Source organism: Pristis pectinata, chromosome 30 (assembly GCF_009764475.1).
Source record: "Pristis pectinata isolate sPriPec2 chromosome 30, sPriPec2.1.pri, whole genome shotgun sequence".
Lineage (NCBI taxonomy): Eukaryota > Metazoa > Chordata > Chondrichthyes > Rhinopristiformes > Pristidae > Pristis > Pristis pectinata.
Window position 1 is genome coordinate 8,290,487 of NC_067434.1, and position 12,135 is coordinate 8,302,621.

Here is a 12,135-nt window from a genome sequence, read left to right on the forward strand (position 1 = left end):
ACTCAGCCCTCAAGTTCACCTGGAGTATCTCTGATCCTTCTCTTCCTTTTCTGGATCTCTATCTCCACAAACTAGCCACCGATATCCACTATAAACCCACTGACTCCTACAGTTACCTCGACTATACTTCCTCCCACTGCCTCCTGTAAGGACACCATCCACTTTTCTCCATTTCTGCATCTCTGCTGCAACTGTTCTCAAAATGAGGCTTTTGTTCCAGGACTTCTGAAATGTCATAAATTTGGCTTCCCCTCTCTCATAGTTGATGGAGCCTTCATACATCTTTCCTCCATTTCCCACAGATCTGGCCTCACGCCCCCCCCTCCCCAGACAGAACAGAAACAGAGCTTCCTTGGTGCTCACCTTTCACCCCACCAACCTCCACAGCCCAGCAAATTATCCTTCGCCATTTCCACCAGCTCCAACAAGATCCCACCTCCAGTCACATCTTCCACGCGCCCCCCCCCCCCCCCCGCCTTCTGCTTTCTGCAGAGACCACTCTCTCCGTGGCTCCCTGGTCCACCCATCCCTCCCCCGCCCCTGGAACTTTCCCCTGCAACTGTAGGAGGTGCATCACTTGTCCCTACACCTCATCCCTCAGCACCATCCAGGAATCTAAACAGCCCTTCCAGATCAGGAAAGGTTCACATGCACCTCCTCAAAGATGGTCTACTGCACTCATTTCTCACGGTGTGGCATCCTCTGCATGGGTGAGACCATGCATAGATTAGGGGACCATTTTGCAGAGCACCTGTGCTCTGTCTGCAATGGCCATCTGGAGCTCCCAGTTTATGTCATTTCAACTCCCCTCCCCATTCCCACACAGACCTGTCTGTCCTTGGCCTTCTCCACTGCCAAGGTAAGGCCAGGCACAAACTAGAAGAACATTACCTCATAATCCACTTGGGTGGCCTACAACCCAGTGGTATGAACAGTGAATTTTCCAATTTCAGCTCACCCACTCCCCTTTAGAGCCTTTCCCACTCCCACCTGTCCACCCAGGATCTCTGTTTACCTTCCCCATCTCTCTCTGCTCCTCCACCCGCCTCCTTCTCATCATTCCCCTCCTCATCTGGTTTCACCTATCGCCTACCAGCTCCTGTCCCATCCCCCCAACACACTTCTATGTACTGGCTATCTTTCCACCTTTCTTCCTCCCCCCCGCCACCCAGCCACCCACCCCCACCCCCAGTTGCAGGGTCTTAATCCAAAATGTTGACACATCCTTTTTGCTTCCAAAGATGTTGCTTGACCCACTGTTCTTCCAGTAGTTTATTTTTTGTTGTAAACAATTTTCACTCCACGTCAATACATCAATTCCAATAATGTTGCAGACTAACCTTTCATGTGGGACTTTAGCAAAAGCTTTTTGAAAATGCAAGTACGCCACGTCTTCTGGTTTTCCATTGGGAGCAGAGTAGGTCCTTCACCACTTCAGCCATTTAATGTCAACGCTGCTCTGATTGAAAACCTCTGCTCCACATTCCCAGCTACTCGTGCCAACCTTTCACCACATTGCTTATCAAGAACTTGATTTAAAAAAGACTCTACTTCCACTGCCCTTGCAGAAACAGAGTTCCAAAGACTTATTACCTTCTATGAGAATAAACTTTGTCTTAAACAGACAAGCCCTTGTCTTTAAACAGCGACCGCTAGTTCTGGATTCTCCACAAGAGGAAACATCGTCTCCACATCCACCCTGTCAAGCCCCCTAGGGATCTTGTAAGATAAGATAAGATTTCTTTATTAGTCACATGTACATTGAAACACACAGTGAAATGCATCTTTTGCATAGAGTGTTCTGGGGGCAGCCTGCAAGTGTTGCCACGCTTCCAGCGCCAACATAGCACACCCACAACTTCCTAACCTGTACGTCTTTGGAACGTGGGAGGAAACCGAAACGCATGGGGGAAACCCACACAGACACTGGGAGAATGTACAAACTCCTTACAGACAGTGGTGGGAATTGAACCCGGGTCACTGGCATTGTAATAGCGTTATGTTTCAAGTCGTGACACCCTGAAAGGTGCACTATGTATCATTATCCTGATGGAACATTTAATTGTTAATAAAATATTGTTTTATTATTTCAGATACTTGCATTGATATATTTTAAGCATTCAGTTTTATGATTAAACTTGTTGAACTCTAGAACACAACCAGAGTTTTTACATATAAACAAATGCCTTTTTGATTTATGAACGTATGCTTAACAAATTATTTCCCCAGGACACAACAGTTCTATTACATCAGGGAATGCTTGAGGGCATACCTGAAAAAATAAAATGTAATTGATAAGGTTGTTTTGCCCCTTTTTAAGTTTAATCCTCTCAAAGGCAAATAGACCTGGGTAATAAATACCACCAAGGAAACTTTAAAAAAATCTATCAGCCATCTCCCTTCTCCAGTGTTAGTCTTTTCATTCAGTTCTTTGTCACTCTGTAGTCACTCTTACAATCGAGTTCCCTCTCCTCCCACTAATCCATTCTCAATATTGAGTTCTCGGTTCTGAATAAAGTCACTCTCACTGTCAAGTTCCTTGTGCCCATATAATCACTTTCGTTATCAAACTGCCTGTCCCCCGACATCATCAAACCACCTGCTGTAGTCCCTCTTATTATTAAGAACTCCCTCTACTCTTTAGGTGATTTTGAACTGCTGAAATAATGTAATGTTCTGGGAGAAATGCAACATAACCATGCTGACAACATCTCCCACAGAGCAGTTACCCGCACAGCAACTGGTATAGTAAACAATCTGGTTGACTAAATATTTGTTCTTGAGTGTTATCTGCACTCTGCCCTATTTACATCAGAAGCAGGTAAATGTACATCGCCTGTGGCTCGGCAGAACTACATCCTGGAGCAGGGATTTTGTTTATAATGCAGAAGGAAACAGACGTAATACTGCTTCCTGGAGATAATGAAGTTCATCAGGCTTCTGAATTGAAATGAAATCTTCTTTCATATAACTGAGTACCATTCAGGCATGCCAAGGTCAGTGAGAGAACTGTGCATTCTCCAGTATCTGCTGCCTGCTTACGATAACACGTCAGAAACTAGGAAACTAAAAACTGGATGTTCAAAGCATACTTAGTTTTATTTTCCTTTACTTTACTAGTCTGGATACTCCTGAACCATCGGTCCAGAGTGGCTGGTTTGCCTTCCTGTTGGCTGGTCTTCATGTGTAGGGTCCAGCGGGTTATTTACAGCCCAGCATGGTCCTTAAGACCATCCCTTAGTGCCATTTCCTGCAGGGAAGGTAATCTAGATTAGGGTTCTGTCCACACTCTAGAACAATGAAGTAAGTGATAACTGCCCTTTATGTATGTGATGCTATTTATTAATCCATGTTCAGACAGCAGAGGAGCATGGAAAAAGTAACCAGGACACAGGTCTCCAGTGGAGCGTGGCAAAAATGTTTAGTCTCAATTGTAAGAACTTTGTTAACTGGCCTATTTCAATCAGGCACACTCTAGTAACCAGAATCTCAAGAGGGAAAGGCTGAGCAAAGAAGGGCAGCATCAAGGGAGCAGCTGGACTGATGGATGAGCAGCTCTCAGGGAATGGCTGTGCAAATGTAGGGGCAGCACCAGGGGAAGGCTGGGCTATGGAGAGGCAGCACCAGGGGAAGGCTGGGCTATGGAGGGGCAGCACCGGGGAAGGCTGGGCTATGGAGGGGCAGCACCAGGGGAAGGCTGGGCTATGGAGGGGAAGCACCAGGGGAAGGCTGGGCTATGGAGAGGCAGCACCAGGGGAAGGCTGGGCTATGGAGAGGCAGTAGTGAGGGACAGACAGGCTGATTAACCACATATCGCGTCCAGATATGTGATAACACAGATCATTTATTTTAATGGCTGCACATTAAGTATAACACACATTATTAAATTGGGTGCGACTTTAGTGAAACTCATTCAAACATAAACAATCCAACGGTGACACAAGAGACGGCAGACGCTGGAATGTGGAGCAACAAACAATCTGCTGGAGGAACTCAGTGGGTTGAGCAGCGTCTGTTGGGGGAAAAGGAATTGTCGATGTTTCAGGTCGAAAACCTGCATCAAGACAATACATAAACAATACAATAACTAGAGCAGGTCAGGCCACTTCTCCAGGAAGTGAAACAGTTGATTTTCATCATCAGCAAAGCCACTGACACAAGGTCCTGTGCACTGAAGGAGACAGGCTCCATATGCAAGTTGAATACTGTCAATTATCAAGAAATAACATCATTTTTAAAGTTTATGTTGTGCATCCTTTGGTGACTTTTCTTGGCTCGGGCCAGTGAGCAGCTTTAGGAGAGCTGGAGTCACATAGCAGTCTGTACAGGATCTATGGACTCTGCCGCAGGTGGAGCTTTATGGGACAGTGGTTGGGCTGAGTGAGCTGCTGTGTGTTCCCACCACTGTCTACATTTGATTTCTATGTACTCCCAGAGAGACTTGAAATGCTTGATGCCTTTGGGATACATCTGTGCCAGTTTGAAGAGTCTTGGGCCAGCAATTCCTTTAAGCAGATTATATTTTTTCAGTGATGCTTTGAGGACATCCTTGAACCATTTCCTCTATGCTGGAACTTGGAGCAGTGCGCGTATGGGAATCCAGTGTCAGGCCTGTGTATGATGTGGTTGACCCATCAGAGCTGGTTGACCACGATCAGAGCCTTGATGCAGAGCATGTGAGTCTGGGAGGGACGCTGACATCGGTTCATCCACCCTGCCAGGGGATTCAGAGGATTTCGTGGAGGCAGCATTAGTGTTACTTCCTCAGTGCTACAAGGTGCCTACTTAAGTTGTCAGACATTGTTACAGTATGCAGATGACAATTACATTGATGCACACTCAGGGGTCAAGCTTTACATTAAATACCCTGAAGATAATGGTCCTTCACCAAACAGCCATCACTGCACAACATCATCCCATGACAACCAGGATCCATGATGAGACCCTGGTCAACGTGGATCACCCCATACCTTGGGAACCATCTCTTGGCCAGTACGGGCATTAAGGTTGCATAGCACTCAGTATCAGGAAGTTTTCCTTCACTTAATGAGGTGTGAATCATTCTGAGGAGAGACCTATTGCTGAATCACTCGGCGATTAGGACTGGACCAATCAGGATGTGCCAAATAGCTTTCTTCATGTTGGAACTTTCTCATCTCGGGGCACATCAGGATTACTGTGAGAAATGCTTTCGGGCAGCCAGCTGGTCATTATTTACACAATTATCAGCAATCAATCCGGGACTGCTGGCAAATACTTATCCACCTAAAGTAATCACCGGTTGAGACCAAGACATCCATCTCTAGAATGTTTTATTGGATTTAACTGCATTGCAAATCTTGTCATCATATATACTTGGTACCAATGTAAGTATCTACTGAGGAGACACAAGAGACTGCAGTTGCAGGAATCTGGAGCAACAAACAATCTGCTAGAAGAACTCAACGGGTCGAGCAGCATCTGTGGGGGAAAAGGAATTGTCGACATTTTGGGTCGAAACCCTGTATCAGTCGATAATTCCTTTCCTCCCACAGATGCAGCTTGACCCGCTGTGTTCTTCCAGCAGATTGTTTGTTGTCTGAGTATCAAGTGATGCTGAAGGTTTGTTGCCTGTGTACCACTGCTCCTTGTTCCTCAGTGTGTAGGGATCTCACCTTTGTAGAGGCTGCCCAAGGTGTGGTACCCATCCACCTCCTCATTGCTTCATCCCACCTCAGCACATGAAAACCAAACGTGATTCATGTGGATAAAAAATTCAAAGTCCATCACCCATCGGCAGACAGACACCTGCAGTGTGTCTCTCAGAGTGAGGGCAGGGTGGGATGGCAGAAATACTGAGAGGAGGCAGCTCCTTCTCAGTGCAAGTGACATCCAGATGTATTTCTCTCACCAATGGCCCAATGTGGATTCCACTGAGCGCAACTAGATCTGACAAAGCCTTCCATTCAGTGGAATTACTGCTGATAATTTCCAGGCAACCAACACTGCAGAGCTTTTTAATGTCAATATGGAAATACAGGGAGCCTCACTGAATGATTAGAGTAAAAACTGCCTGTCTGGCCAAAGCTGGAAGTCGAAGCTATACTGCACTCTATTGACCAAAAGGGCCTGATTTGAATTCACCACATTTTCCCAGAACGTTTACTTGGGTTAAAAGGGAACAATCCTGTATTTATTATCCCCACCATCCTCAGAGCTGCCTGTAATTACCTGTAAACAAATGCTGTTCTAGCCTCTGTTAACTATATGACGTTGCAGATGAAGCACAGATGTGTAGGATTCTGCACTAACCCTGCACTTAGTCTGTGGGTTGAGGTGGTTGTAAATTGTTCACATGCTTTATGCAGGGCATTTGGAAATGTATAGCTCACCTCTCATATCTCTCCTGACCTGATAAAATCATTACATTTCTTGAGGCATTCAGCTGCTATGTGTGGGTTTGTGAGATTACCACTCACTGCTTTCGCCACCAATTATTACTAAAATCCTCTGCAGTCCTCCCTTAAACACTAATTAGGCACCTGAAGGTATCCCCAAGTCCTTCACAATCAACTAAAAGCTTTAATTATGTGTTATTACTCCTGTAGCAAAGGTAAATATGGCAGCCAGACCACAAATAGCAAGAACCTTAATGAAATATGACCAGACAGCCTGCTCTTGCAGTGTTGTTGGCTGAGCATGAATATTGGTCCAGATACCAGGCAAATTAGCAATAGTCAGATAGGGCCTGAGATCTTTTACATCTACACGAAAGGGTAGACTGTGTTTTAGTTTAACACCTCAACGTGCATTACCAAAGAATATAAAATTTAATTCATTAAAACAGCATTAGAAAAATCACTGAAAACACCACATAGAATTGAATTGCTAAATTTTTATGAAAGTTGTCAGAGAAGTTCAAAATGCAAAATATTTTTATGTTCTCTATTGCCTGGGAACTAAGTTACTTTTAAAAAACTGTTGATTTTTCCTTCTTTGTTCTTAATGTTATTGAATCATTTCTCTTGAATGGGGATCAGAGTGTGGGGACAGGAGAGAAAGAGGAGGGATAGTGTGACAGTATTCCACTCCAAGCTCAGTGCTAAGGCATCCTCTTGTCCATCTGGGCTGCATCGTACACAGCATCACAGAATGCAATGTAGTTGACATTATCACCAGTGCCAACCTTCACCCGAAACCTTTGCATCAGGATACGGATGTCCCTTAAGCTCAGTACATTATCCAGATCCAGCTCAGTCAGTACACGGTGGAACTGTGACTGTGTGACGCTGCCAATGTTCAGACGATCGTAGTCTTCAAACGGGGGGAAGAGCTGGATTTGTTTCTTTCTCACCTGCCAACAAGAAACATTGCTTTATATTTGTATCAAAGCAGCAGGTGAAGACTTCATGTCTCCGATGGTGGTGCTTGTAGGTTTGTCTCCTATGGATGGAGGTACTGTGAGGAAAGCTACTACCTGACTGACGCCACCTCCTGGTCAAATGGCCCCTTCCCTCATCTCCAGTATCCTAAGATTTTATTTAAATTTTTTTTTAAATTTTTAAAATTTTATTTACAGCACCCACTTCCGGCCCACTGGCCCAATGATTTCTTTCCTGGGTCACAAATGCAATAAAATCGTCTGTGGCTCATTAGTGTTGCTACTTACAACATAATCAGAGAGGTGGAGCTACCAAGAGCATCTTTTACTGAAAAAAATTGACTGTCAACTATTGTCAGTACTGGCACAATGAAGTATCCAAAGTCATGTCACATGGTACACTCAGTTCTTATAGGTGCGTTTACACTTGCGTTAACAATGCTTCCTCCTTAAACAATTAATAAATACACGCAAACCATCAACGAAATAGATACATAAACTAATACCATCAGTTAATTGTTTAGATACTTGAAATCATCCTATTAACTAATTATTTTCAGAAACTTATATCCACAGTTATAAATCTAATCAAACATTCACACTCAGTCTCTTATTTTTCTTGACTATAAAATTCTTTATATATGAGTCCTGCTCAACATCCCTGATGTGTCCACTCAGGCATTGATATTTCCCGTGGATCACTTCTCCATATGTGCTCCAATTACATCTGATCTCACATATTGCTCCCTTAACATAATTGTCTCCATAACTATGCAGAACTATGAATACATTGTATTACATATGCTAAGTATGAACTGTTAACATTAAACTTAACACAAACTAATGACTCTTATCATTGACACTAGTTAAAATGATATGCTGTATTTGGTTAATTACTGAATATCATGATCACAATCACAACCAAGTCTACTTGATTGCTTCTTGAGCCCTGGCCTGCTGCTTGTGCACTGCCTTGCATCCTGACCTCCACTCTGACAACCTGTGAACACCAGATCTTTCCCCATTCCTGCTGTCCATTCTGAAGTCACAAGCTCACCTCATCTGACTTTCCCTTTTTGGATCATCTCTAATTCTGCCATGATCACTCTCAGTCTCTTCTGTCACACTTCAGCTATGGCGAAGTGTGATATCAGTAAATCCACACCTCCCTCCACATTGTAACCCACTCTTCAAACATCCAGCTCAACCTGTGCTTGATTCCCACTGTTGAACAATGTTGTGAACAACAGAAGTCTCAGACACAGCTCTTCCCCAGAACTCACACAGCCTCATGTTCCGTATTACCGTCCGAGCATCCTCCGTGGATGTTATCTCACTCCAGTACTTGACCTTTCACATGCTTGTGGATGTTTGTAATGTCCTGAAACTGTGGCCCGGCTCTCCCACTGTCCAAGCAGATTACGGACTCTTCCTCTGAACTGCTCGCTCATGAGGACTGCAAATACTTCAATTATCTGAACATTCACTCCTAATAACAGACTGTCCTTCACTCTTAGACATCGTATCCTTCCCTAAGTCCCTAGATGGCTTGTTTCTTTACTGATTCCCAACCTCATGGTGGTCTCAGATTGGCACCTTCTGTCCTACTCTCTCCCTGCCATCAAAAAGCAATACCTGCTGTACTTGCTGACCTGCAGCAGATTCCAGAAAAGTCAGCACTCAAATCCTGTCCTTTTGAAGAATGTCCTTAATATTCCCTTTATTTCATTCTTTGCCCGCTAGGAAAAAGCTAACTGTATACAACCTTGGTTATACGTTCCATCGGTGTCTTTGACAGTTGAATCGCAGCCGTTGATGTTGCAGTGGAGAGGGTGTTTCCAGTAGAACACAGAACATAGAACAGTACAGCTCAGAACAGGCTCTTCGGCCCACAATGTTGTGCTGACATAGCTATTCCCTCCTACCTACAGAATACCCATATCCCTCTATTTTCCTCTCATTCACGTGCCCATCCAAGCCCCTCCTAAAAGCCCCCAATGAATTTGCCTCCACCACCCTATCAGGCAACACATTCCAGGAATCCACCGCTCTCTCAATAAAAAACGTGCCCCTCACATCTGTTCTAAACCTACCCCCTCTCACCTTAAATGCATGCCCTCTGGTATTGGATCGCTCAATAATGGGAAAAAGATATCGCTTGTCCACCCTATCTATGCCCCTCATAATGTTACATACTTCCAACAGATCACCTCTCAGCCTCTGCCGCTCCGGAGAAAAGAGCCCAAGTTTGGCTAGCCTCTCCTGACAGCGCATGCCCTCTAGTCCAGTCAGCATCCTAGTAAAGCTCCTCTGCACCCTCTCTAGAGCCTCGACATCCTTCCTATGGTGAGGTGACCAGAATTGCACGCAATACCCTAAATGCGGCCTAACCAGAGCACTACCAGAGTAGTGGGAGATTCTCGGATCTGAGGGCACAGCCTCAGAATAAAGAGATGTCCCTTTAGAACTGAGATGAGGAGGAATTTCTTCAGCCAGAGGGTGGTGAATCTATGGAATTTGTTGTCACAGAGAGCTGTGGAGACCAAGTTATTGGGTGTATTTAAGGCAGAGGTTGATAGGTCCTTGATTGGTAAGGGGGTTAAGGGTTATGGGAAGAGGGCAGGAGAATGGGGTTAAGAAAAAGCCATGATTGAATGGCAGAGCAGACTTGATGGGGCTAATGGCCTAATTCTGCTCCAATATCTTATGGTATTATGACTATGTTGTTGAAGCTGTTGGCTGTGAGACATATAGCCTTCTTGCCCACTCTGAAGCTCACCTGACTAATAGTCTGTTTGGGTAGGGTACACCAAAGATGAGTGTCACCTAGATCCCTTCACTGCCTAAAGCTATGATCTTTTCAAATACGTGACCCTTCAAACCAACTGACACAATCCAGTCTGTGCCTGTCATCCTGGTGCATGGTTCTGGTCCTAAACTATGAGAGGCAAATGGTCCCACGTTTTTCCAATCATAACCATCCCCTCTAATCCAAGGTTTTCTCCTGTATTTGTGCCTCAATGTACTGATACACGTCTAGGACCAGGCTTATCATAGTCCCACTTGCTGTGGTAATGACACACATGCTTATCATTGTCTTCTTAGTCAAAGAGTTGTCCTAAAGTATACTGTCACAATCACTCTCCACAGGTATGTCTCCATCTGATCAGTATCCAGTTCTACTGTCTGTATGATCTGCAGCAAGACCATCCCATTTCCTTGCTCCTTTGTGTCTGAGACGAATAGGCATCTACCATCTTTGCAGGTGGTTACTTTCTTCAGCAATATGCTCTCCTGTGGAATATATCCTCCTCTGTCGCATGTACAGCATAGGGCCAGCTTGAATGAGTATTCTACTGACTCTCAGAAAACTCATGATAAGGCTGTTCCCCTTTCACACCTACATTTCTCTGAAGCCACTTGTAGTGTTCCCATGACTTCCTACACCACCATTGCAGTCTCCGTGGGCCCATGCTCTGCTTGTGCCTCAGAAACTACTTCAGAGCTTCAGAGACACAGGTGCAATCCCGACCCTGGGTGTTTGCTGATATGTGTGAATGGGCAGCAGGAGAATCAGGGGTAGCTGATGAACATGTGTGAGAGAATAAGGTACAGTGAAATGAGGGGGAATAGAACTGATGGGATTGCTCTGTGAGCTGGCATAGACTGGATAGTCCAAATGATCTCTTTCAATGTCATAGGGAAATGTGATAACATATTTAAGTGCCTGGTCAGGTGGGCTGTTCTAAATCCTCAATTCAAATAGTTTTGCTTGAATTCTCTCATTTGGGAGTCTACCCCCAAGTTTACCTGCAGCACCTGATCTGAAAGGGTTTGAGAAGTGCACCATTTTGCCAGAGATCTCAGCCTGACCACAAAGTGCCCAACCTTTTCCTCTGGTCCCTCGTTGCATGTGCCAAACTTGTAACCCCTAAAGGTACCAGATTAGAATGTCCCTTCATGTTTTACACCGTTCTCAGCTGTAGTTTGTGTCACTGGTAGACTCACCAACATCTCCTCCATCTCCAGTCACAACAATATCATCCTCTTCCTTTGGCATATGGTAACACTGTATGTTGCGTGTCATCTCCCAGGATCTTAGTGAAACTGCTGAGACTGCTTGCATTGCACAGGTTCACCATGAGTTCACAGCCTGCCATCTTCACTGCTCCACCTACAGCAACTGTTCCCACTCTTTTGAACTAGATCATTGTCCTACGACTTAAGCAGCAAGATCCCAAATGGAGACAATAGCATTGTTGTTGGTTACAAGACTAGCAGCCAAAGGTTCAGACTGTTAAACCTAGATGTTTTTTTGAAAGAAGCTGGTCTCAGTAATGGTAACCAGGAACCTACCGGATTATAAAATCATCAGCTTGACTAGGGAAGCAAATCCTTACCTGGTCTGGCCTATGTCTGACTCCAAACCTACAAATGTGGCTGATTCTTAGCTGCATCCTTATTTCAGGGGCAGTTAGGGAAGGAAAATAAGTACATCCTTTGTACAAACAAAAAAATCATCACCAATGTTGCCATGTCTTTAGGGTGACTGGTCTTCAAGGCAAATAACTGCTTTTTCTGTGCTAAAAATGGTGTAATAACAGAGCTATGGTTACCAATAAAACACCCTTCACTGAAGATCTGCCTTTACTGAGGAGGGGCTCCTTGAGATATGGGAATGATCCCACTATGGATCTTGATTGATGAGGGCCATCTCTGCTGGCTGGTGAGAACAATGTCACCTAACGCAGCCAACTGATTTTATTTACTATATA

The 12,135-nt window shown here is 44.6% G+C and overlaps 1 protein-coding gene across 1 annotated transcript in view; it reads right to left on the reverse strand.

Moving 5' to 3' along the window:
• Positions 1–6,641: 6,641 nt before the first annotated feature.
• LOC127584565 (uncharacterized) overlaps positions 6,642–12,135 on the reverse strand; it is a 72,905-nt gene continuing 67,411 nt past the window's right edge. The window contains exon 20 of the mRNA XM_052041338.1: positions 6,642–7,333. Coding sequence (XP_051897298.1) covers positions 7,082–7,333 — 252 coding nt within the window. The 3' untranslated portion in view covers positions 6,642–7,081. The remainder of the gene's footprint in view (positions 7,334–12,135) is intronic.